The sequence below is a fragment of the Peromyscus californicus genome, unplaced genomic scaffold (assembly GCF_007827085.1).
Source record: "Peromyscus californicus insignis strain IS unplaced genomic scaffold, ASM782708v3 Scaffold_16__1_contigs__length_79575227, whole genome shotgun sequence".
NCBI lineage: Eukaryota > Metazoa > Chordata > Mammalia > Rodentia > Cricetidae > Peromyscus > Peromyscus californicus.
The window spans coordinates 27,601,094-27,626,496 of NW_026294458.1; the positions used below are offsets into that span (position 1 = coordinate 27,601,094).

Below are 25,403 nucleotides of genomic sequence, written 5' to 3' on the forward strand. Positions count from 1 at the left end.
CCAGATTCCTTGGTTTCCTCCCAACATGCTTTGCTCTTCCATTGGGGACCCCTGTGACCCCATAAGCAATGTCAGGCACATGTACTCAGGGGGCATAACTCAGTAACATCTTTAACTTAGCCCTTTACTATCTACTTAGCAACAACTGCCCCGACCTCATTCTTTTAAGGTCTTTTGAAGCAAATATTACTGTTACTGATTTACAATGAGATATTGGTAGTGAGGGACTGAGAGATGGAATAACTCACCACCATGCAGCTTCGTTACAGTCGCTGATGGTTGGACCAATGAGACCAGTTTCTACTCCACAGCACACTAGAGTCGCTTCTCTTTCAGTTGTATTTTCAGGCCCAGGGAAGGGTCTTTCACAGTTTACAGGAAATTACTGTCATCCAGAATAAGTCTTGTGATGAAAGTTGATTCCTGGATGAACCTCTTGAAGCTGCAAACTTCTTGACACCCCTGGCCCTGTTGCTGTGAACTGGACCACTTGGCAACTGAGATCACCATGGTAAGAACTGGAAATAATGTGCAGCCTGCTTTTAACCTCGTGGTTTGTTTGATTAGAGGAAGGACAAAATGGAAGCAAAACATCCGTGTTTCTTCCTGACAGTAACTCTGTCAAAAGATCCACAGAACCATCAATGCCTAGAAACACAGCAACAACTTGAATTAGGAGCTCCAGCCAATTAAAGGTCACTGGATTTCCTTTGTCACATTTGCCAGATTCTAGGTCTCTGTAGCCTCCTGTGGCTAATGGCCATCGCATTGGACAGTAGGTAGAACATTCTCACAGAAAGTTCATTCCCAGGGCCCAGAGGCCAAGAAAGGACACTTTCTGAAATAAAATTGCAAGGTAAGGTGCTGTCTCCTCATGAGGGCTCAATGCTCTATGACTCAACATTTCTCAGTATAGTCTTCTGGCTTATGGAGCTGAATGGAGTCCAGGATCAGAGCATGGGCAGGGAATCAGTAAATGCATTCTTTCCTGAACCCCAGCTCCTATCGGGAAACTCAGGAAGACACCCAGGAGAACTCGGAATCCCTTTCTGCCAGCATTTAGGGGCCCTTCCTTCATTTTCCCTGTGATCTTTGCCTATGTACTTCTCACCAAATGTGGTAAGAGGAAGAGACTTCCTCAAACATTATTTTAAAAGAAGGAGAAAGAGACAAAGACCAACAGATTCACACCCCAGGTTCCAGCTGGCTCAAGCTTATAGAAGTATAATGGGGCTCCATAAGCAAAATTAGATTTCCACAAGCCATGTTTAAAAAGCAAAAGGAAGCCAGAGAATTAGTTTGTAATAATATATTTTATTTAACCCCAGTATATCCAAAGCATCATTTTGAAATGTAATGAATATTTTTAAATTAGATGGGATAGTTTACATTTACGATTCATACTGTCTTCAAAATCTGGTGTGTGTTTTAGACCTACAACAGCAAGTCCCATCTGGGGTGAACCTCACGGCACCTGTACTGGGACAGCCACCTGGAAAAAGTGGCTGCTATCCTGGGCAGCATGTGTCTCCAGGAGTCTGGACCTTCAGCACTTGTCTTCTGTGGATCTCAGAAGAGAATCTAGTTCACTTCCCACTTTGAAATTTGTTTTCTGTAGAATTGAATCTTGTTTTAGCAACCTGACCCATTTCCGACATCTATAGGCTCCTTTGTGTTTTCTCTCCATCCATGGTATTTGTAAATGTTTCCCAATTACCATAATTATGTTAAGTGACACTGAAACCTCAATCCAGCCTTAGCTCAAAATCGATCCCCTCCAAGTCAGATTACCTCTCCTTTTTATCATTACATTTATTTCCTTTCCAATTTGTGAGCTGTGTTCTACTTTCAACCAATTTGCATTTGTTCTGTAAGACAAGTCCTGTGGCCTGCCCCAGCAAACAACAAACTCCACATCACCTGTACCTATCTTTCTTCCCAAGGGCTGGGGCTCTGGACCAATGTTATGACCCCTTATGACCCATCTGAGAGGAAAGTGAGGTGGGGTGGGGATTCCCAGGAGGGACAGAAGTTGAATTGTCTTCCTGCTAATGCTTAACTTAAGCCTGTAGAGAGAGACAAGCTCGCTTCTCTCTCTTCAGTCTGTGCCTGTGAAGAAAACCACTCACAGGTGAATTCAACCTCCTCATTTCTCCAAGAGAGATGAGCAAGGGACAACGTCTTTTTAGATCCAGCCTGAAAGCAGTTCCACATAATTTAATCACAGACACTCCATCCCCAGCATGAAGAGGTTAAGCAATGAGGAAGGAGGGTCTTATTTTTTAAATTCTCAATCATGCTCACCCTATTGTTTTGTTTTCAGAAGTCCTTATTTTAAAAAAAAAAATTAGACTTTCTTTTGGTGGTTAAAAAGTTTCCATTTTTAAAGGTCCAGTGGCAGATTGATCCAGAAGTGGGGGGTTTATCTTGGTCCAGGTGCCAGGATGTGGCTTCCCAGGTGGGCAGGAGTTTCCTGAGGGCTTCTTCCCCAGACGGGCTTCCCCAGACCACAAGTGTGAGGAGCCTGGCATTCTGTGACCCAGGAGTCCTAATAGACTCTGAACTCAGCAGACCTGAAATGCCCAGCTAAAGAAGAAAGCCTGACATTCATTGCCCATGAGTGCCAGGGCATTTCTTACAGGATTTCAACCTTGAATTCTTTCGAGTTCCTAGGAAAATGCTTCTACCCACCAGACCAGCCTCATCAATCCCTCTGTTCTCTGTGGAGACTTCACCACACCCTGATTAGCATATTTTCCTAAGGGCCCAAATCATGAATCCTTATCTCCTAGTACATCTTATTATAAATGTCACCTCACTTTCGGAGACTGTCATCCTTGAATCTCCCATAGAGGTTTGTACTTTGCCCCATTCATAAATAAATGTCTTGAATTGTTGGTTAAAAAATAAAATAACAATGAGAAATAAACCCAGTGGCCATTCTTATCATCTGCCTCAGCACCTGGAGCCAAAACCTCTGCCTGAGTTCTTATGAGGAACGTATTTCCCAAAGCCACAAGACCTGCTCAGACCACTAAATTCAAAGCCAAATGTCAATTCATTTCCAAAGTCAATGGGAATGTTGGGGTTGTTTTTATTGTTTTATTTTGTGTTTAAGAAAAAAAAAATCCAGACTGGAGAGAGCTGTTAAGAGCACTTGCTGAGCACCCACACTGTAGCTCACAACTGTCTCTGACTCCAGTTCTAGGAGATCTGATACCCTCTTCTGACCTCTGCATACACCATCCACATGTGGCACACATATATGCAGACCAAACAGTCATATACATAAACTAAAAATTCATTTTCAAATTCCCATTTATAATCAAGGTACAAGCTATTTACCTTGGGTCTGTCACAGAGAAATGGAAGAGAAGGGTAGAAGAAATGAAGCTTGAAAAGAAGTTGCCTTTCATTCACTAACTAAACACAGACATCAATACAGACACAAACACACATGGGGGGGGTAGATGGAGGGAGGGAGGGAGGGGGAAGGGAAGGATAGACCTGTTCTTAGACAATCTTCGCTGGGACACTGAAGCTCTCTAGGCTTCTGTAGCTCAGGACGTTAAAGTAGTCTCGTGGCTCAGCATAGTCATCCTCCTCTCCACAGAGGCCAGCAGGGGCAGCTTCTGTCTGGACAGGGCCTCCAGAGGACGAGAGAATCCTGAGGCTCATTTCCTGGGACTCAGCTGCCGTTCTCCCAAGGCCACTGTCTGTAGAATGGATTCTAAGTGACTTCTAGGATTAAACAAAGGAAATACATGGGGATGTTATACAAAAGCCGCCTCACAGATGGACAAATGGCACACAGTTATCATTCTCTTCCTCTCTTACAAGAACACACACACACACACACACACACACACACACACACACACACACACACACACAGATATGCACACACACATCACACATGCGAGAAAACTTGTGTTTTTATCAGTACACAATCCTTAGCCTTGAGCCCTTAATTTCTCTACTTTGTTGTAGTTTTTTTCTTTATTCTTATTACTTTTTAAAATTCTCATACAACATACTTTGATCATATTCTCTGCCCTCCCCCAACTCCTTCCAGATCTTCCTTGTCTCCCTCCCTACTCAACTTCATGTTTCTTTTCTCTCTCAAAACAAACAAACAAAATCATTAAGACCAAAAAAAAAAAAAAAAACCCAAACTCAAACAAAAAGCATGCAAAAACCATAGAATTCATTTTATGTGGGCCAACTATTCTTGGCCATGGGGCCTGCCTTGAAATGTAGTTTATATATATATACCCAATGTCACTCCATTGGAGAAAACTCATTTTCCCCTTCCCAGAAGATATCTATTGCAAATAGCTGCTGCTGCTTCTTCTTCTTCTTCTTCTTCTTCTTCTTCTTCTTCTTCTTCTTCTTCTTCTTCTTCTTCTTCTCCTTCTTCTTCTTTTTTGGTTTTTTGAGACAGGGTTTCTCTGTGTAGCTTTGCGCCTTTCCTGGAACTCACTTGGTAGTCCAGGCTGGCCTCGAACTCACAGAGATCCTCCTGGCTTGGTGGTGGCGCACGCCTTTAATTCCAGCACTCGGCAGACAAATAGCTTCTTGATTAGGGGTGGGACTTTGTGTCTACTTCCACTTCTCCACATAACTCCTTTTCAATAGTAACAGCTCTAATGAAACTAATGTGTCATCCTGCAGCCTTTAGTTCCTGTTCTCTTAACCTGGCGAGCCTTGCCTTGTCTCCATCTCTCTTTGTTTTTCTCTCCTTACTGCATGCACACTGTTCATTTCTTCCTTCTCTTTGGTTTTCAGGCCACCACTTTCTTCTCACTCTTCTCCTTTCGGCCCCCATCTTCAGCTAGCCTGGCCCTTTTCTCTTTATATACCGGCTCTCCAAGCCAAGGTGTTCCCCAGGATTCTGTCCTCTGCCTTCTCAGTCTCAAGTCTCAGTCTCAGTCTCAGTCTGAGTCAGTTCTTCTACTGTAAGACTCCCAACAGAACCTGTCATCTAAAGACCCAAGTAGCCTAAGACCCTAGGTAGCCCAGTCTCTGCCCTAGCTCTAGCCCACCTGCCCATCTACTCAGGATGGCCCATGAGAGAATCACAGCAAGTTCATTCAACTTGTCTCCATGGGCCCCACCCCACATCTCCAGCCCCACCATCTCTTCCTGCCAACATTCTCCCTTCTGGCCAACAGCACAGGCCCTTCAGAAACATGGAGGCCAAAACCAAGTTCCAATTACCCGTAATGCCTGTGATGGTTATTCTTAGTTGTCAACTTGACTACTTCTGGAATTAACCAAAACTCAAGTGGCTGGGTACACATGTGAGGGATTTTTTTAAATTAAATCATTTAAAGTGGGAAGACCCACATTTTAATCTGGATATTTTGAGGCAGGAAGTTCCACATTTCATCTGAACCTCACCGTCTGGTGACAGCATATATATAAAGGATGTGGAAGCAGGAATCTCTTTGACTGCTTGCTCTTACTCTTGTTGGAAAGTCCATTCCTTCATTGGCATTAGAGCTACTTTGGGATTTTGTACACTGAAGACCAGCTGAAACATTCAGCCTGTGGTCTGAACAACTACATCCTTGGTAGACCACCAGTGCTGGACTAGCTGCACCACAACCTGTAAGCCACTCTAATAAATCCCAGGAGAGAGATATATAACAAATATACATATATAAATATAAAATCCCACATATATGTGTGTATACACACAAACACATACACACATCCTGTAAGTGCTGTTCCTCTAGAGAACCCTGATCAATACACAACCCCCAGTTTTACCTCATCCCCTCTTCAATCCATCCCTCTCATCTGCCAGGGGAAGAACAAGTCCCCTTCATATTGGTCTGGCTCACATTTCTTCTTACTGCTAGACTAACTTTCCACAAACCTCCACACAAAGATTTTTCAAAAATAAAAATCGAATCTGTCCATACTTCTGCTTAAAACCCTTTAATGGCCTCTACTGGACACCAGAAGGATGCTTAACCTGGAGTGAGCTATGATGAACACCCTTGGGAATTTGACTTCAAATGATTTATTAATAATCGCAACTTATAATGAAAGTTTTAGATAAAGGTGTATTCTTGTGGGGAGAAAATCCGTACTTCATTCCATTTCCAAAGGAATCTGTGGCACCCCAGACACTCTTTGTGTCCCAGTCGTGCCCATCTCTCTGGCTTCATCGCTGTGTTTCACAACCAAGATGCCCAACTTCTGAGGCCCAGAGAATGCCACTGGTTGCAACCTTGCTTTGAGGTCAGACCCAGTGAACTCTTTCATCTCCACAGCAACTCTGCTGATGCGTCTGGTTTGGGATGAGCTAATGGGCACAGGCAGAAGACCCTTGACGAAGGACGAAGGCACCAGTTGCTCAGATTTGTCTCACTCTGCCTGTGCTCTCCTTTGACCACAGCGCCTCTCACTTACAACTTCTCTCTGAAGGCAAGTCCGTTTATCCATCCGTCTTCACCAGGCTCAGAAGTTCAGGTTCCCTAAGGGAAGTGCTGTGTTCCTCTTCATAACCTCAAAACCCATATCGGATGTTCAAGCTATAATGTCTTAGGACTGTAATAGACATGCATGTTCAGTTGGGGACACACACACACACACACACACACACACACACACACACACACACACATTCATTTTTAATACAGCCCCATATAAAAGAATCCGGTTTTCCAAGTCAAGGTATAGTCTCACAGCCAGGAACCTAACGTTGCATTCACTGAGACAAGACAGAGTGGTGAAATCTGTTCAGTGACATCAACCATAGAATCCATGTTACAATGTCATACTTGAGGGCTGTAATAATACAGGGAAACTGGAGAACATTAGCCACCAGTAGGGTGATAGAAGAAGTGCTTAATAACCATTCAAAGTTGACCTACCTTATGTATCTAAATGACAAAATCACAAAGATCCAGGGACTTGGGAAATGGGAGCAACCGAGGCTTATGGAATCTCTCTTCATCACACCCTTGGCTTCCAAGACAGAAAATGCCACCCAACTGGTGCCAAGCCCAAGTGTGCACCAGTGTAGGCAAGGAGATAGAGAAGGGAGGTTAGAAGGACCCTGCAGATGCGTTCAATGAGCAGATGCCCAAAACTAAGGATGGCACATCACTACAGCACTAGGAGTTGGCCAATGAGAGACACCATAGTCTAAGAATAACATACACAAGTTATTGATCTCCCCCGCCCACGCCCCGATTCCTTCTCAGTAGAAATAGCTAAACTTTAACACGAGTGTGAAGGAGGGAATGGCTTCAAGACTCATGCAGGTGCTGTGTTTAAAGGACTCTGACATCCCTTGATACATACACTCCATTTTTAATATGAATACTCAATTATTTCTCAAAGAGCTAATTATGACTTTTTGTGCTTGTGTGTTTTTATTCTCATTCTCGGTAAGGCTGGCCACTCTCTCTTTTTAATTTTAAGACTATTTTGAGCTCTAAAAGTCCTCTGGGAAATGCAAATATTCCCGAGACGGGTCCCTAAGCTGTTCCATTTCCATTCTACCCTACATGGAGACTCTATAATTGTAACTAGTGTTAAAAAATAGGTCTGAGATTAATGTACTAGCATAGTCCTAGAGACCCAAGTGAAACTACAGAAATTGCAGCTGAGTCCTCTTGGGACAAACATTGCTTTCTAGTAGCATGTGAGGAGCATGAACAGCAGACAGTGGGGTCGGCAGGGTTATTGTCCAGTATCTGACACATGTAACTTCTCAATATCTGTTTGGCAAATAACACTTATTCATACAATGCATATACACACATAATAAACACTTGCTTATACTATCTTAAGATATGCTTAATATATCTCCAGAAGAGATGGTGCTCGTGTTGAGCTTTCTTCCCTCTTGCCTCAACACAGCAGGTGTTCTCTGCTTCTGACCTAGAGAAGCCAACAGAATAAGGTGATAGATTTCTGAAATTATTTAGTGCAGGAATTGTCAACGTCACCCCCATCACCAGCCCTGTCTTTATAGGATGCCTCTTAGCATCATTCTCGGGAGTTACTAGTTTAGAGCAGGTCCTCAGAATAGAGGCAGGCATGTAATTCTGGTGCTAGTGACCTGGGTTCTCAGAGGAAGGCTAGTGAGGAAGGCCAGAGGCAAGGGGATGCAAGGATAGCACCAGTGTTACTGACTTCCATGGTGTCTCCTCCACAGACTGATGCTGAAGTAGGAGGTGCTTCTGCAGAATGGGATCCCTAGCAACAACCAGGATAAGAGGACCTCAAAATAGTAGAAGATGACAATGTTTAAGAAACCAAGTAGATACAGCTACAATGATAGAACTATGAACATCCGCCCCATGGGGATCTTAAGATGGCCCATACAGCACAGTGATCCTAGATAAATAGAGATGTATAAATAGACAGCCTACCGTAGGATTCTGTTGAGTGTGTATGTGTGTGTGTGTGCGCGCGCGCGTAAGTATACACTTCAAATACTATCAAGAATACATGAGTGAAATCTAAAGCCAGCCATCCCCATGAGAAGTCTAGATCTTTTGTCCAGTTTCCAGGCATATGAACAGTACTATATAGGTAGAGCATATTCATCCCTTGGTTCCAGTCCCAACTGTCTCTGTTCTTCTGTGCCCTAAGAAGACTTTCCTGCATGCACTACAGCAGTGGATCTCTTGTCCTCCGTGCAGAACGACAGGGAATGAAGGAACAGAGTGTGGTCAGAAGGTACGTATTCCCTGCAGTCCATGCAGGGTGGGCCTTGAACTGATTGTGACCCTTACTTGAAGGGAACAGCACTTCTCAACATGACCCTCCCCTGTGAGTCTCTCCTCCCAAGCTCCAACAGTCACCCTCTCTGCTCTCCTCCCAAACACAGTCCATGGCTGCTTTCGCCTTCATGGTTTCTTTACGTTCTCCAGGTCCATATAAAGTCTCTGTGACCAACGCAGTTCCAGAGGACTATGTGTTCCCTGATCACACCTTGAATAATGTTTTGAGCAAGAAGAGAGCAAGCCCTGGAGACTGTCTCCAGAGTACAATGGCGGCAGGAGGTGGCTAGACGAGATAGGTGACAACAAGGGTGTCCGAGAGGGGGGTGCTGAGGGGCACCCTGTGCAGGGGAGCAGCAGGACTTGAGACCTGCTGATTTCCCTCTTTCTCAGTCTCCATTATTACCAAAGTTAGTCTGGGTACCAGACACGAAAATTAACGAGCCTCGTGTCCTTCATAGACAAATACGCTCTGCAGGCTCTGCAGGGTCCCTAAGCCCTTTATTCCAGGCCAAAGATGGCAGAAGACACCTGTTCACCAATCTCCCTCCCTGTTCCAGCTCCAAGGGAAGTTGTCATTCTTGTCACTTCTTCCCTGTGGTGAAGCTCTTCTCCTGTCCTCGTCCTCTCTTAGACATCTCATTTCATGATCATGTCTCTCATATCAGGAGAGCAGATCTATGCATCTATCATATCAGGACAGCAAGGACATAACAGAAAATACCATGGGTAATCAGCTTCATCCGCAGTGGCAGCCACAGCTTGGGCACTGCTGGTTCTTGGCCCCCTGTTCAGCCCGTTCTGGGTAACAGAGGGTCCGTGGTCATGTCTCTGTGAGTCACGTCAGTCAGCAGCTGCGGTGCTCATCTCATAACCAGGAAGTAAAAGGATGAATCGTAATACAACAAAGTCTTTGGAGATAAATAGGGCATCTTAATATAGGGCCAGAGACAACTTTCCAGAGCAATCAGAACTTCTGATGTTTGGGTCCTGTCTCGTTCCTTTGGGATCAAGTTAGCAAGATCCACAAGGTACCTAGAGAACTGCCTAGGAGAGGCCTGAGTGTCAGACCTGAGTGATCTGTCATTCACTGGGGGGAGCACAGCTTTGCTTCTGCTGCAAGACATCGTCCCCACCCCCCACTCCAATCTCTTCTCAGTGAAAGAAGTTTAGAGTGAAGCACTTGGGGCGGGGGCTCTCTTGATTTGAGGACCAGGTTTGAAGACATAATGTATTGAACTCCGGCATGATATGCTTACTACACCTGTAGTCTTGGTACATCTACAAGGAAAACCGACAGAATTTAAGTTGGAAAAGATGAGGTGAAAGTCCAAGTTTTCTAATAAGTGTAAGTAGGAAGATACATAACTCTAGAAGCAGAATTAATAACCGGACAAAACTATGTATCATGGGGTCATAGCAAGAGTGTAGAACTATGACTTTTTATAATGAAGAGCTGTGAAATCCATGGAGACCGGTACAGTGGCAGTTTGTACAATTCGCCCGAACTGTGGCCTGAAGAAAGATCTTCATAGGATTAAAAAGTCAAAGTTAGAAAGAAAAGAAAAGCAGAATGTGGTCTCCCTCTGAGCAAGAGAAAGAGAGGCCAAGAACTCACAGAGCAAGTAAAAGGGAACCATAGGCTAAGAACTCTCCCTCCTTAACAGTAACCTAACCCTCCCTAGGCGTGGACCAGCAGACAGAAGATGGGTGCCGGCCAGAACTTGGGGTGGGGTGGGATGGGAGGAAAACTCAGCAGAGGGCTTGACCCAACAGAATCAAGACACCAAGAAGGTAGCCCAGACAAGTCTTGACTTCATAGTCAATCTTAAAACGAAGATAGACAATATAACATCAAAAACAAAATGCTCTGCTGATTTGAACCTACCCTTCATTTGAAAACAGGTAAAAATAAAGATGAGAGCCGGGGAGATGGCTCGGCATGTGTAGCTCCCAACACCGATGCAGAGGTGAGTGGGTGTGGTGACCTTCCACAACCGTTAACACTCCAAGGCAGAGGGAACAGACCATTGGAGCAGCTGCCTAGCTAGACGAACAGAATCAGTGAAAGACCTTGCCTCAATATTAGAGGTAGAGAGCAACTGAGGAAGATATCTTATGTCACCTTCTGGCCTACACACTCACACACACACACACACACACACACACACGCACACGCACACGCACACGCACGCACGCGCACAAGTATCTGCACACACATGTTCGTATATCCACATTTGAACTTGAATAAACACATATACAGCACATATACATGTACACACAAAAGACAGAAAGAGAGAAAATAGATGAAATATTAGAAAATGTTTGAAGAAATAAGGTATCTGCCAGTTGAGTCATTTTTGATCTTGGGACTGTGAGCAAGATCCAGGAGGAAATACCCCATGAGGAGATGAGCATTTGGGCCAGCTGTGGTGGCTCATGCCTGTCATTCCAATACTTAGGAAGCTGGGGCAGGAGGATTAAAAATTCCAGGCTTGCCTGAGTTACATAGAGAGATCCCAGGTTTAGAGGGGTGCTGGGTAGGAGGTGGAGGGGTGTTTGTGGAGGAGGTTGCCCTGTATTGCCTTTCTTTCCACTGACAATCTCAAAGACTACACCCCGGGAGTGAGGAGTAGCAGGAACTGAAATCCAGTCCCAAGGCCTCAGTGATAGTTAACCTTCATTGTTAATTGGATGAAATTTAGACAGGCTTCTGGCGTGTCTATACGGGCACTCCAGGGAGGTTGAAGTGAGTTGAGAGGACCTGCCCTGAGTGTGGATGGCACAGTTTCCGGTCTCTTTCCTGGAAAAAGCACTCTGACACCAGTGACTGAAGCCAGGAGAGCTCCTAAAGGCCTTGGTCCCAGGTCCCGTTGGTATTCTCTTTTTATACTCTAAAACCACAAGGTAAAGTGGGAAAGCAAGCAAGGTTTTACAGAAGTACGAGGTAGTCATTAGGTTGTTAAGGGCAACAACCCGTTGTTTTAGCTATTTCTCTAAGCCATTCTGTTCCAGATAGCAAGTAATGTCATGCCTGGCATTACAAATGATGCTTTCAGTAAATCAATAAATAAATCAATAAATCAATATCTAATAACTGGTCTTTTCTGTGTTATTCCACTTCAGCACCATCCCTGTGGTCAAGGCCTTCGGTCAAGTGAAAGGGAGAAAGGGAATGGAATACCAGCAGTCATCTGGCTTTGCTTCCTGACTGTGATCAGCCACCTCACACCCCTGCTGCTGCCCACAACTCCCCCATCATCATGGACTGCACCTCTGTGGTTGTATGAAAGAAAAATGGCCCCCATAGGGAGTAGCAATATTAAGAGGTGTAGCCTAGTTGGAGTAGGTGTGGCTTTGTTATGGGAAGTGTGTCACTGGGGGTGGGCTTTGAGGTCTCAGATGCTCAAGCCAGGCCCAGTGTGGCACTCTCTTCCTGCTACCTGTGGATCCAGATGTAGAACTCTCATCTAAATCTCCAGCACCATGTCTGCCTGCAGGCTACCATGCTTCCTGCCATGAGTGAACCTCTAAACTGTAAGCCAGTGCCAATGAAATGTTTTCCTTTCTAAGCATTGCCATGGTCATGGTGTCTCTTCACAGCAATAAAACCCTAACTAAAACAACTTCCAAACCGTGAGCCCAAACAAGCCCTCCCTTCCCTGAGCAGCTTCTGTCCAACACGGTATCACAGCAATAAGGAAAGCATCCCAACCTGTCATCCCTGATTTAATTCAGGTGACCTGGGTTTGCTAACACCTGAAAATTGTCACCTGCTGGTTACAAAGGGCTGAATGGAAGAAGATGCTGCCATTTTTCATAGAGAATGTCCAGCACACCATGAAAATTACCAGGCAAGAGAAGAACATATGACTAATAATCAAATAGACACTAGAAAAAAAAAACCCAGGGAAGATGTAATTAATAGGACTGTCAGGCACAGACCAGAATAACTGATAAATTTACTCACAGGTTGGGAGTTTTGCCAGGCTATAAACTACTTAAACAAAGAATAGATACATCAAAGGAGATACTTGGTAACCTGAAAGGTAAGCTAGAAGAAAAGACCCACTACAAAACATGGCGCTAGGAATGGGCAGAAACTACGAAAGAGACTAGGAGACATATGGCAGAAAGAGAAGTGTCGAAAGTCCCTGCGATAAGAGGTCCAGAAGGAGAAGAAATCAAGAATAGAGAAGGAATATATAAAGAGAAATGGCCAGGATTGACCTCAAAACTGACAAAAACCCATCAAACCGCAGACTGAAAAAACCTCTCGATCCAAACCCCATACAGAATAAATACAAAGATAATGACATCTAATTATATCATTGTACAAATGCTGAAAACTGAAGACAGAAAATGTTAAAAGAACAAGAAGGAGGAAAAGGCAGTTTAAAAGAAGTAAGGATAAAACCCAGTTTCCAAAAAAAAAAAAAAAAATTATAAAGTTAGACAATGGGACAATCCTTTCCATGTGCTAAAAGAAAATAATGGCCAGCACAAGAGTCTACAGCTAGTAAAACAAACGTGACATGTTTACAGTCATGGGGTAAACAAGTTTTAGGTGAACACCAGCAACAAGAAGAACAAAATAATTCTTTGCCTTTGCTGAGCTGCACTGCAGAGATCCTGCAGGCTATTCCTGAGGCAGAAGGAAAATGGAGGCTAGAAGCCCAGACAGGAAGGCAGAGAGAAGAGCAATGGGGGTGGGGTGGACCTAGAGGGATGTGGACTCACAACACAATCACGTGGGGGTCTAAAACACGGAAGGGACTAAACAACAAGGTGATGATGGAGCAACATGGTGGAGACAGATAAGAAGGGCTGCTCCGATCTAAGGTTCGAGAACATTCTGGGGAGTTGTAGGACACTAATTGATGTTTGCTAATACAGCGGAACTTGAATAAGTCCAGGTACATTTTGTAGTTCCTAATATAACCACTAAAGGACAGCAAAAGAATGCATCGCTAACAAGTAGGTCTTCCGTATAGTAAAATGAACCTTACTTTACAGAACAGCAAACGGGAAATAGAAAGGAAAAGGCAAAGCTGTGGAACTGGGGAGATGGTCAGCAGTTAAAGGCACTTGTTCTTCCTGCAGAGGACCCAGATTCAATTCCCAGCACCCACACGGTGGCTCGCAAACATCCGTAACTCCAGTTCCAGGGGATCTGACCCCCTCCTCCGACTTCCAGGGGCATCACTCATGGTTCACACACATACATGCAGGTGAACACCATACATATAAAATAAAGGTAATAAACCTGAATACCAAGTGGTCAGCCCCGAGATCACACATATTCAAGTAACACTCTGCAGACTGCGCAAGTTGTCTTTATGTCCTCATGCATAGATGTAACCACAAAGGAAGGAAAAGAGAGAATCAAGGAGGGAGAAAGGTGAGGAAGGAAGACAGGAGAGCTAGAGGGAGGAAAGGAAAGGGGAAATGATGTGGTTATATTTTAATTTCAGTATTTCTGTTTATTTATTTATAAATAAATCCCAAGGACCTAACCTGGAGCGTAAGCCTGGGGCCAGCAAGCTGTGGTGTTGGGAACCACACTGGGAGAGACATGGAAGGAAGTGTCAGAAAAAGTAGAAACAGTATGTGTGTCACAGGCTGCCTTCCCTAAAATGTTTCCAGAGTGAACTGAAGTGATGAGCTGGGCTGCCCTAAAGGGCCCAGGCAACCAGACCAAAAAGGATTGAGAATTTTCTAGCTCATCCCAATCGGTAGCCATCAGCTTAGGACATAGTGAGAATGCTGATACCTTCCTCCCTTACCGAGAAAAGCTTGACATGTGACAGCCATGTATCACAACTTTGTGACATAGGACCAACCTGTAGCCCCCACCTTACATACAAAGCAATGGAGACCTTGAAAAGTTGAGTAACAAGCTTAAAATCATACAGTCAGTGCCCAGCTAGAAACCAGACCTTCCCTCCAATTCCCCCTTCCCCAACTCTTTCAGCCAATGGCCTCTTAAACTCAAGTCAGTGGGTGTCTGATTTTGCCGTGTGTCTTCAGCTCCCCAAATTTGGAATGCTGATTTCTCAACCTACAGTAATATGGGGCAGCCAGTAAGTTGTGAAGACTGAATGAACTACGAAAGTCCTAGCACCCACCGGGAAGACACCCCCTACAATTCACCAAACTCAGTAGGTGAACTCTCCAAGCAGTGACTTAAGGGACAGGCAGGAACTAGCAACTGTGGTAGGCAGAGAGATGGGCAAAATGGCAGCATGTCCTTCTGGGAAGGGACCAGAATGAGCATAATAAAGAAGCACATTAAACCACAGAATAAGAACCATGAAAAGGGCCCCAGACACAAGGGCAGAGATCACACCTGGGGTTCTCTGAGTAGAAAGGGGATCAGAAGTCACCAGAATTTCAAGAATGGGGCTGACAGGGCCTGAGACAGGCTGTCCTATCCCTTACCTTTCTAGCCAGTACAGTCACCCCTGTGATCACTAAGCAGAGGAGTCCCAGCACAGCAGCCATGGCTCCTCCAAGCAACGGAATCTGGACCTGAGCCGCTGCAGGGAGAACAAACAGGGGTGAGTGACAGCGGTCAGGAGCAAAGCCGCCTTCTCTGGGGACGCCTCAATTGTCTCAAAAAACAGTGCCAGTCATGGGGGTGCACGCCTCTGACCTCAGCACTGGAGAGGCAAGAGGCAGGCAGATCTCTGATTTGGTGCCAGCCTCAAAGGGTGAGTTCGAGGCCAGAGGTGGGATTTTCTAGAACGCTCCTCGGTTGGAGTCTTTAATTTTAACTCTTTGGTCAGCAGAGCATCTACCTGGACCCTGTGGAGTCAGTGGCAGATCTCCCGAGGAGTGACGCACCTTGTGTACACTTTGGACCAGGTTTTGTAATCCTCTCTCCTAATCAACAACTTGTTTTCAGAAATCATGAAATGAAACAATGCCATCTCAAAGGAAACTTGGGGAGGGATGGAGAGATGGCTTGGTGGTTAAGAGCACTGGCTGCTCTTCGAGAGGACCCAGACTTAATTTCCAGCACCTATATGGTAGCTCACAACCTTCTGTAACTCCAGTCCCAGGGGATCCAAACTCTCTCTGACCTCCACAGACACCAGAACCAGGTGCTGCTGCCCAAGACACCCATACACATAAAATAAACAACAAATCTACAATAAAATAATAAAAGGAAACTCAGAAAGTCAATTTTTTCTTTCATCAGTCATACACACATACACACACACACACACACACACACACACACACACACACACACACATATACACACACACACACCCATAGTAGTAAAACTGGTTAATTCATAACTGAAACCAAACTATGGAAAGAAAAAGCGTGTAACTTTTCACCTTAGCTCTGTAGCCTGGGTCTGAAAGCCCGGAGGAGGGAGGCTCTTGCAGCCTCATCCTCTGCTAATTTCTGTCCTCGGTACGTAGTAGATGCTAATTAAATAGCTGTGCTACCTTGAAGAATGACTTCTAGACACTTTCTCCCACATTTCCCTCTTCTCCAGGGACTCAGGCAGGACCCCCAGAGTCCTGGGAAGACGACTTGAAACAAGAGGAGGCCTGGTCCCACTTCCCTGAACTCCAGGGTTGGAGTGTGAGAAAGGAGACTACGGTGTCTGCTCCCTCAGGATAAGGACCGTGCCTGCCAAGCCCAAGGTCCCAGCTTGCTCCTCCTGTTCTGAGGACTTAGTCAGCGTAGGCCAGGCTGGCCCCTTGGTGGACATAGCCGTGGCTCACTCAGGAAGAAAGTGGATAGGAGACCGTGGTGTGGAGATGGCCGGGGTGCAGAGGGGCCTGGAAGGCTCGCTGTGGAACAAGGAGAGGACATGGACAGAAGAGAAGGGCAGAACCACCTTGCAAGTCTGACTTGGTACCGGGTTCTCTTAAAGCTGAAGGGTGAAGCAAGAAGCAGCTAGACTCCTTGTGAAGTTTTAGGGAAGATTATGATGATGAATGTGGTCAAATTTAAGGGTGAGTTAAGGTACGGTTAAAAGCAGAGGGAATTTGGGATATTAAAATTGCCAACTTCGCTAGTTGTTTTTGGTTTAAAATGAAAGTGCCAATTCTTCCATCCACAGCCACAGTTTCAGAACAAAGACTCCAAGGTCTTTGAAACGGAAAGAACCTCAGGGCAACGTGCAGGTAGGGGAGGAATATAATCTACATTAGAGATTCGGTATTATTTGTGGCACCGGGGATTGAACCCAGGGCCTTGTGCATGCCAGGCAACCACTCTACTGCTGAGCTACATCTCTAGCTCTGCTTAGAGAACAGTTTATGCAATACCGTTACTAGGGACGTGGATCAATGTTTGAGATCAGTGCCAGAAGGAGAGCAGGGAGGGAGTTGAATCGAGTAAATGAAGGAAGGTTTGACTTCGGGTAACTGAGTCCTTGAGAGCCATCCAGAGGGGAGTTTCACCGGACCAGTAGTGTTCCCTGGCATTTACGATTACAGGAATGGTAGAACCACTCAGGGTAGACACTGGAGAGGCGTGCATGCCACAGACAGAGTGGACTATGAGAGTGAGGAGGAAGACATTCTTGCCCTCACATCTCTATGGTCACAAAAAGGCAGCTGTGCTGCTGTGCCCAAAGAGGTGTTTTCCATGTCAGGGTTATCAGGCCCTGAGTGTTCTGGCCCAAATATGAGCAGACACACAAGGCTCCTCTCTGGCTTCTGGTTCGGAGGCCTCAATCTATTGGTCCTGCAGTGTGGTGAGAGGCTCTGAGAAATATAACATTGGGGTAAAGAACCCACAGCTGCCACAGACACCACGTGCTTACTGTGAACTAGAGCTCCTGTCCTCTTTATTGTCTGAGCCTCCCCTGAATAAGTGTGATACACAACACTGCCCCACGATCTTATTTGTAACAACTCAAGAGATGATTACATACATCATAGGCCAAAAGTACAAGAAAAATATAAATATCACAAATACCCAGGATACATGACAACATTTAGTTCCAGGCTGTATGATTCTAGAGCCTGGGCTCTTGTCTACTCATTGTATTTAATCTATAATGGAGCCAGCCAAGAAGAAATGTTTGAAAGGAAACTTTAAGGTAAACTTTTTTTTTTTTTTTTTTTTTTTTTTTTTTTTTTTTTTTTTTTTTTTTTGGTTTTTCGAGACAGGGTTTCTCTGTGCAGCTTTGCGCCTTTCCTGGGACTCACTTGGTAGCCCAGGCTGGCCTCGAACTCACAGAGATCCGCCTGCCTCTGCCTCCCGAGTGCTGGGATTAAAGGCGTGCGCCACCACCACCCGGCTAAGGTAAACTTTTATCTGTACATATGTTCTTGAAACTCATGAAGCCTGGGGACCAGAGGGATGACTCAGAGATGAAGAGCACTGTCCATTTTTTCAGAGGTCCTGAGATCAATTCCCAGCAACTTCATGATGGCTCACAACCATCATACTCATGGTTAATACCTAACATGGCACTTGCTATATTCCTGGAGCCCTGCTAAGGACTTTTTCTTACAGTAGGTTGTTCAACCCCATATAGCACCTCATAAAGCCTTAAACCCATCCTCACTGCACAAATGAGAAAAGTGATGCACAGAGGAATTAAATTCCTGTCTGAGGCCAACCAACAGCAAGGTTTGGACCCAAGTTGTCGGACATCAGAGGCTGAGCACTTTAATACCCTGCTAAACTATCTTTCAGATGTGATTTTAATAATCCTTTCCCTCAGTAAAATTGGCTCATGTTTGCAGGAAAATAATCATTATGAGAACATTTGGAAGCTTTGAAGCTTCATCATACAAAGGTGGGTGAATATTTTACATTTACACTCGGCACATGCTGTGCCTTGAGAGCTAAGTCCAATCTGTATGACTGATACTAAATCATTAAATGAGCACCTTTCATGTATAATCTCATCCATGGATCTCATCAGTTTAGATAAGATGTACTTCTCTGTGCAAAAATCAGGGGTTGTGCATGAGAATCAGCTGGATGTTTCTGGAACATATCAGATGTTAGCTCTGTCCCCAAGAGGTTCTGATTTCATCAGCTTGACTGAGTTGCTCTATCTTTACAATGCCCTAAAAGTTCCTCCAGTGAGTTTGATGTGTTCCAGGATTAAGACACGCTACTTCCTAGAATGTCTCAGAATGGTGCTTTCTATGTGAGAGAAAGTGGTTTACCACCTCCCTGCTTCCAGGGACGTACCTGAGCTTTCCTGGACCTTCAGGAATATTCTCCCCTTGTAAATCCCATCAGGATAGGTGTAATAGGTGCAGAAGTACTCCCCAGTATCATTCACTGTCAGCACCTGGAAGGTGAGGCCTAGGCTGGGGCCTGGGACCACCCACTCCCTGAAGACTGAAGTGACATGCCAACCCTGCTCAGCACTATAAACCGCCAGAAGCTGGTCCCGTTGCTCCCAGTTGACTTGGGTCACTTCCGCTGTGTTGGAGAAGAAGTGACACTGTAAGACGACAGAGCCACCTTCCTCTGCAGAAATGTTCCCCCTTGTCTCTATTGTGCCTGCTGTGGCTCCTACGGGAGAGGGAGAAGCACAGGTCAGTCTCTAGCCAGCAGCTGCCCTTCAGCCTTCCAGAAGAATCTCAGGGTGTTTGGAGGCCAGAACTCACTCTAGGAGCAGAAGTCTGTAGCCTGCCGTCTATCCTGGCATTCCCGCATAGAGACTATCATCACTTCCTCTTCTCCTGTCGTTCCAGGCTCCAAGTCCCACCCAGGGCCACTTTCCAGTCTTCTTGCCCTTTTTCCATGCATTCTATCCCAGCCTGTCACTGCTACTTCCAGAGCTTGCTTCTGCCTCACTCTGTCTCATTCCTATCCGTTTTTCAGAGCTGTGCCCCCCAACCTCCTTGAGGACCCCAACTTAAAAGACCTCCCTTTCTCACTGCCTGTGTCGTATAACACCTTATTAAACGCCTGGCTTGTTACTACATGGCTTAGCACTTTGCCCGCTCAGGATATTCTGTGCAGCTTCCTGGCTAGGTGGTTGATTATTTTCATGAGCTTACTTAATCTTCCCACGTAGAATATCAGCCCTGTACTGCTTCTCTACAGTTTCCAGCAGTCTAGCCTTGTGTCTCATCCTATCCTTTGAAATAGAGCTGGTCTATTTGATGGCCATTTGGGATATCAGGAAAAACCTTCAAGAGAGAGGGGGGGGAGTCCTGGGGAAAAGAGACTTGGCAGGAAACCCTGCTGCTCAGCCAGGAGTAGCAGCAGGTGCTTTTAATCCCAGTACATGGGAGGCTGAGGCAGGAGGATCAGAGTGAGTTCCAGGTCAGTCTGGACAACATAGTGAGTTTGAGACCAGCTTTAGAAATGTAGCGAGACTCTGTATCTGTCAAAGAAACAAACTAAAGTAGGAGAGAGAGAGAGAGAGAGAGAGAGAGAGAGAGAGAGAGAGAGAGAGAGAGAGAACGGGGAACAGGGGAAGAAAGGGGAGGGGACAAGAGAGAAGGGGAGGGAAGCCTAGAAGAGAGAAGAGGACAGGGCAGACTTCTCCCAGATGAAAGTGTCTTCATCGCTTACCAGCCACCCCACCTGACCCCAGCTCCTCTCTACCCTCAGAATGTTCTAAGTTCGGACTTTAAACTACTTGGTAGTACTGTCTTTAAATATTTTGCTCTTTTCCCTCAGAAATTTTTATTTACGTTTCTAATACAATAGAAACACAGCAGAATTTAGCCAGTGGTATTAGTAGTAGACCCTGAAATTCCGGGAAGCAGGTATCTCTGATCCACAGAGAACTAGCTGGAATATTTTTCTAGAGCGTCCTCAGAAAGAGAAAGGAAGCTGGAGTGGGCCCCCAGGAGGCTTCTGGGCTTCCATTTCAGTCCGTTCCCCAGCCTCCTTTCTTGTACACCTGACCAGCCAGAGTCCCTAGCCCAGAGGATCTACAAAGTCTGTCTGCTGCAGTCCCAAACACACCTGTATCCCCTTCCCACATGGTCACATAGGGCCCCAGAACCACCCGACATACATGCATATAGCGTGTACCCAGAACCTTCTCCACCTGAGCACCCTGGTCTCTGTGCTAAGCCCGCCTCCCCAGCTCTGGTACGTCTGCCGGCCTTACCTGAAGTGAGGAAGGCAGCCGGTATCAGCCCCTGGACCCAGATCAGAAGCAGCCAGCCATGCATGCTTCTGACCAGAGGGCCTACAGGAAGCAAATGTGGCCTCTCCTCTGACTGAAAACTGGCCCACTGCAGGTGTGAGGTGAAACCAAGCCTGTGAGAAGAGGGTCTCGGAAAAACTGAGTTAGGTACGAGCAGCGTCAAAACAGAGAATGCTCTTAGCAAGTACACAAGCTGCGTAGAGCGAGCCACAAGAAAGGCCGTGAAGGAAACACAGCGAAAAATCAACAGAACGTGTGGTTAGAGGGCTACGGGTCTAGGGTGACTCGTAGTCAATCTGTTGTTTTTACATTACCTTGATGCACTTTTTGAAACACCAGCTTTTATTTTCTAAAGCATTCAAGGGGCGTCTAGGTGAGGGACAGGATTCTGAGGAACTATTTCTGGTGAGTCAGGTCCCCTGCCATTGCCCTGCTGAAGAATGTGCAGCCACAGGGGAAACTTTGGTGTGGGCACTTACGGAACCATCACCGGATTTAGACTCTAGTGGCTAGGGACAATTCATGGGTGAGACAAAGGCCCTGGGCGAACAGCAACTCTCCCTTCCAAGAGGCCCTCTTCTCAACTCTCATTCCTTTTGGGCTCTTACTATCCAGGTTTGTCTTTGCTTGCATTGAGGGTCAGCTTCCCTAATGCAATAGAAACAGCAGAGAGTAGAAAAGTGAGTTTTCCTGCAAGCTGTTGACCCGTGAGAGTTGAAGTACAGAAGAGTGAGCCCCAGAGGTGACCAGGAAAGGCAACGGCCACACTTATCTAAGGCTCTTAGCTGCTCACTAGGCCCAGCTGTTGACCTATCTACTGGGGTTAGGCTTAAATGTCAACTTGACCCAAGCTCGAATTACCAGGAAAGAGTCTTAGGGAGGGACTGTCTAGATCAGCTTGGCCTGTGGGTGTGTCTGTGGGGGAATATGTTGATTGCCTTAATTGATGGGGAGAAGACCAAGCCAGAATGTGGTGGCTCCATCCCCTGACCTTGGGCCCTGGACTACGTAAGAGCAGAGAGCTAGCTGAGTATTAGACACGCATGCATTCCCTTCCCTCTGCTCTTGACTGTGGATATGACACCAACAGCTGTTTCAAGTCCCTGCCACCGTGGCTCTGCCACAGTAACAGATGTGCCTAGCATTCCGGCCTAAACTCAAATCTCTCTCTCCTCTAAGTTGCCTTTTGTAAGGGCAGCAGCAACAGAAATGAACCAAGAGCAGCATCTTTCCTTTGTCTCTCCCTCTTTTCCTGCACTCAAAAGTTCCTGAGTGCCAATGAGCATCAGGCTCTCAAGATGCGAGAGTGAGCAAGTATCGGTTAGCACTCAAAGAGTTGACAAAGCTTGGTCTCTGTAAAGCCACTGGGAAAAGGAGTCGGAGGGGACGCACTTACTTGTTGCCTAGGCTCTTGACAGAGCTCTATACTGGCCATGCCCATGGTGTACTGAAAATCTGCATTCCCACCCAAGCCCCACGCCCGGCCCATTTCACCAAGTGCACAAATCATCTTCAACGTCTAGGCTCCTGTTCTTCTCCTCTGCGTGCAGGGTTCTCTATCTCAGATCAGTTTTTTCCCCTCCCTGGGTTCTGCAAATCTATACCATGACTCATGCATGCCTATGCCCCTCCTCCAGACACTTAGATAGTATTTGCCTTATCAGCTTCTCTGTACCCACTCAAGCCCAACCTTCAAGGCTCATATTAAAATGTATCTCTGACTCTTTTTGCTGTTGTTGTTTTGTTTTGTTGAGACAGGGTTTCTCTAGGTAGCCCTGGCTGTCTTGGAATGCCCTGTGTAGACCAGACTGGCCTCAAACTCAGAGATCTGCCTGACTCTACCTCCCCAAAACTGGTGTGTGCCACTACCAGCTGGCTTCTCCACGACCTTTTAACATCCAAATGTCTTTCAGCTGAAGCAGCAGTAAGACCAAACACGTGTCCAGGGTAAGATGCCGGGACTAGACAAGGTGAGTGTTGCCAAACTTGGTCACCCAGGCAGATAAACCACAGACACAAGAGCAGGTAGTAGGAATACACAGAAAATGGCCAGAAAAATGAACAGCCTGCTTTTGCATAATGGTGTGGGTAGAAGCCAAAGGAGTTAGACTTGATCCATTTAAGAAATGTAAAAACTTAAGAGCTGGCTTTAAAAAGGTAAAGTTAAAGACTTTTTGCCCCAGAGAGATGGTTCAGTAGTTAGGGGTGAGCATCGCTGAGCATGACCACCTGAGTTGGCTCACTGGGACCCACGTGGTAGAAGGAGAGAGCTGACCCCCACAGCTTGTCCTCTGACCCCTATACCGCGCCTGTGGTATGTGTGTACCCTCACACCTGTACCCATTCACCCACACATATATACGCATTCGTACAAAAATATATGTGAAGATGTCTTTAAGACTTCTCTGAGGTGGCTGGAGGGATGGCTCAGCAGTTAAGAGCATGTGCTATTCATCCAGGGAACCAGAGGCTAGCTCCCAGCGCCTGTACCAGGCAGCTCACGACGGCTTGTAGCTTCAGCTCGAAGGGATCAAATCCCCTCTTCTGGCCTCCTCGGGCACCTGCAGACACGTGGCGTGTACTCATACAGTCGCACACATAAAAAGAATATAACCCTTTTCAAAAGACCATTTCAACCAGCGCTGGCCTTCAGAAACAGTCGGGGTAACAATGAGTAGATTGTGGAGTCAAATGTCTGAGACCAAAGTCGCCCTTGTTGGGCATGCTTTTAAAAACCAGGGAAGCAGGCCTGGTCTGCTGTGGGGCCAGTCAGTGGCCCCTAGAGCAAAATGTGACCCTCTGAGGTCCATCGGGGCTGACTCCAATTTCAACTTGAAAGAGCTAACATGAGCCCTGTACTGCCTTTGACTCTCCTGGCCATTGGACAGAGAACTATGTAGGTCTGCTCAGCCTTCCTGCAGCTAGCTGGAATTGGGGGGAAGTTGGGGGGCCAAGGTAGGTGCTGGGGGAGGATTTCATATTTGCCTAGGAAGGCACAAGGAGTACTTGCCTAGCTGGTCAGTGGTGGCTCACACCTTTAATTCAGCACTCCAGAGGCAGGCAGATCTCTGAGTTCAAGGCCAGCCTGGTCTACAGAGTGAGTTCCAGGACAGCCAGGGCTACACAGAGAAACTCTGTTTTGAAAAAAACCCCACCACCACCCCCTCAAAAGAAGAAGTACTTGCCTAGTTGTAAAACAATACCCAGACATCTCTTCACAGACCCTGTCTCTCCCTGAGCGAGCTCTGAGCCCCAGCCAGTTCCTCAGGACCAGACTTGAAAACCTGAGTCTGCAGATGCCACCTCTCTGAGGGAAAGGGAGCTCAGAGTGACCATGCTATCCACAAGGCTGGTGACTTGTCCCAGTTCCACTCAGCAGTGTCTTTGAGCTTCAGCTCTCAGCAGCCCACCCACCCCTTCCCACCCCCAGCTTAGAAAGAGCGACAGGAGCTCCAGACCTCTTCTAGCTGTCTTGTCCCTCAAGTCCCTGCCTCCAACCAAAGGAAACAACCCTACAGACAGAGGGGCCAGGGGCTCAATTCTTATCAGGTGCTTTGCCTCAGTGTCCCCAGGACTAGGACCTCCTGCTAGTCCCGCACTCCCACCCTCACCCCCCAACCCCTGCATTGTGGCAGAGGGCAGCAAGAGGCTCTACTTACCCTTCCCCTGCAGGGTGCAAAGAGAAGAGATAGGAACAAGCCACTCCCAACCCTAGGAAGAACATGCCTTGTCTACCATAGCCATTATAAAGCCACCTGTGGATGGAGATGTCTGCCCAATGGAGTAGACCTGAAGCTGCCTCAGAAAATCAGATACTCAATCCAAAAGGAATGTTTAGGATCTGAGGCGTATGAGCCCTGGAGCCTATGGCTAACAGCGGCTCACAGCGAATGCAGCTGAGGATTTCTGACTTGGTTGTTGTTCAAGTGCTCTTTGGGAGAGGTGACTGGATCCCTACCGCTCCCATAAGCCGCCACATTCAGTGGACTCTTCCTGGCTGTGAAAACGGGACAGAAGGCCCTAGAATTGATGGGCATGCCGAGTCAGAAGTCACCAGGAAGAAGCAACTGACCCTGCCTCCTCAGCCTCAGCTTGCCCTCAGCTTCTTGCCACAGATCTGCTTCTCGATGACCCCCTTCCCTTTTCTTCCAGAAATTGCATGACACTGTCGTATAGTTAGAAAAACTATTCAATGCACTTGCTGAGGCACGGTATCAGAACATCATCATGGATATCATTACAGACACACAAACGGGATTTTGACGGTGGGGCAAAGAGTTGGGATCAACTCCAAATACAACATGTGCAACTGGGAAGGAGTAGCCAAGGAACCAGAGGTCACAGTGCCTGGAAAGCTACAAAGAGGAGCCTCAGGTTAAGTGGACCTCTTCCTAAACTGGCCTAACAGAACTGTTGCAGGTTCCAGTGGAGAAGGTCCAGACACCATCTGTGAAGTGGTGGAGGAGACAGGTCAGATAAGCAGTGTGATATGGAAGAAGGTTCTTGCTCAAGTGAGTTTTGCCGGGTTCCAGGCTAACACTGGG

At 46.4% G+C, this 25,403-nt stretch overlaps 1 protein-coding gene across 1 annotated transcript; it reads right to left on the minus strand.

Moving 5' to 3' along the window:
• On the minus strand, positions 1–24,255 carry Tigit (T cell immunoreceptor with Ig and ITIM domains). Its single transcript, XM_052740727.1, has 4 exons — positions 20,821–24,255; positions 18,933–19,262; positions 15,192–15,289; positions 1–3,741 (listed from the first exon to the last, which is right to left on the minus strand). Exons 1-4 carry the CDS (start codon positions 20,882–20,884, stop codon positions 3,514–3,516), a joined length of 720 nt encoding a protein of 239 aa, XP_052596687.1. The 5' UTR covers positions 20,885–24,255; the 3' UTR covers positions 1–3,513.
• Positions 24,256–25,403: the final 1,148 nt, after the last annotated feature.

Coding starts and splice junctions, on each gene's coding strand:
- Tigit (XM_052740727.1), bottom strand. CDS start 20,884: ATGCATGGCTGGCTGCTTCTGATCTGGGTCCAGGGGCTGATACCGGCT. Junction 15,290..18,932: donor GAAGGTCCAGGAAAGCTCAG/GTACGTCCCTGG, acceptor TTCTCCCTGCAG/CGGCTCAGGTCCAGATTCCG. Junction 3,742..15,191: donor TGACTGTACTGGCTAGAAAG/GTAAGGGATAGG, acceptor GTTTAATCCTAG/AAGTCACTTAGAATCCATTC.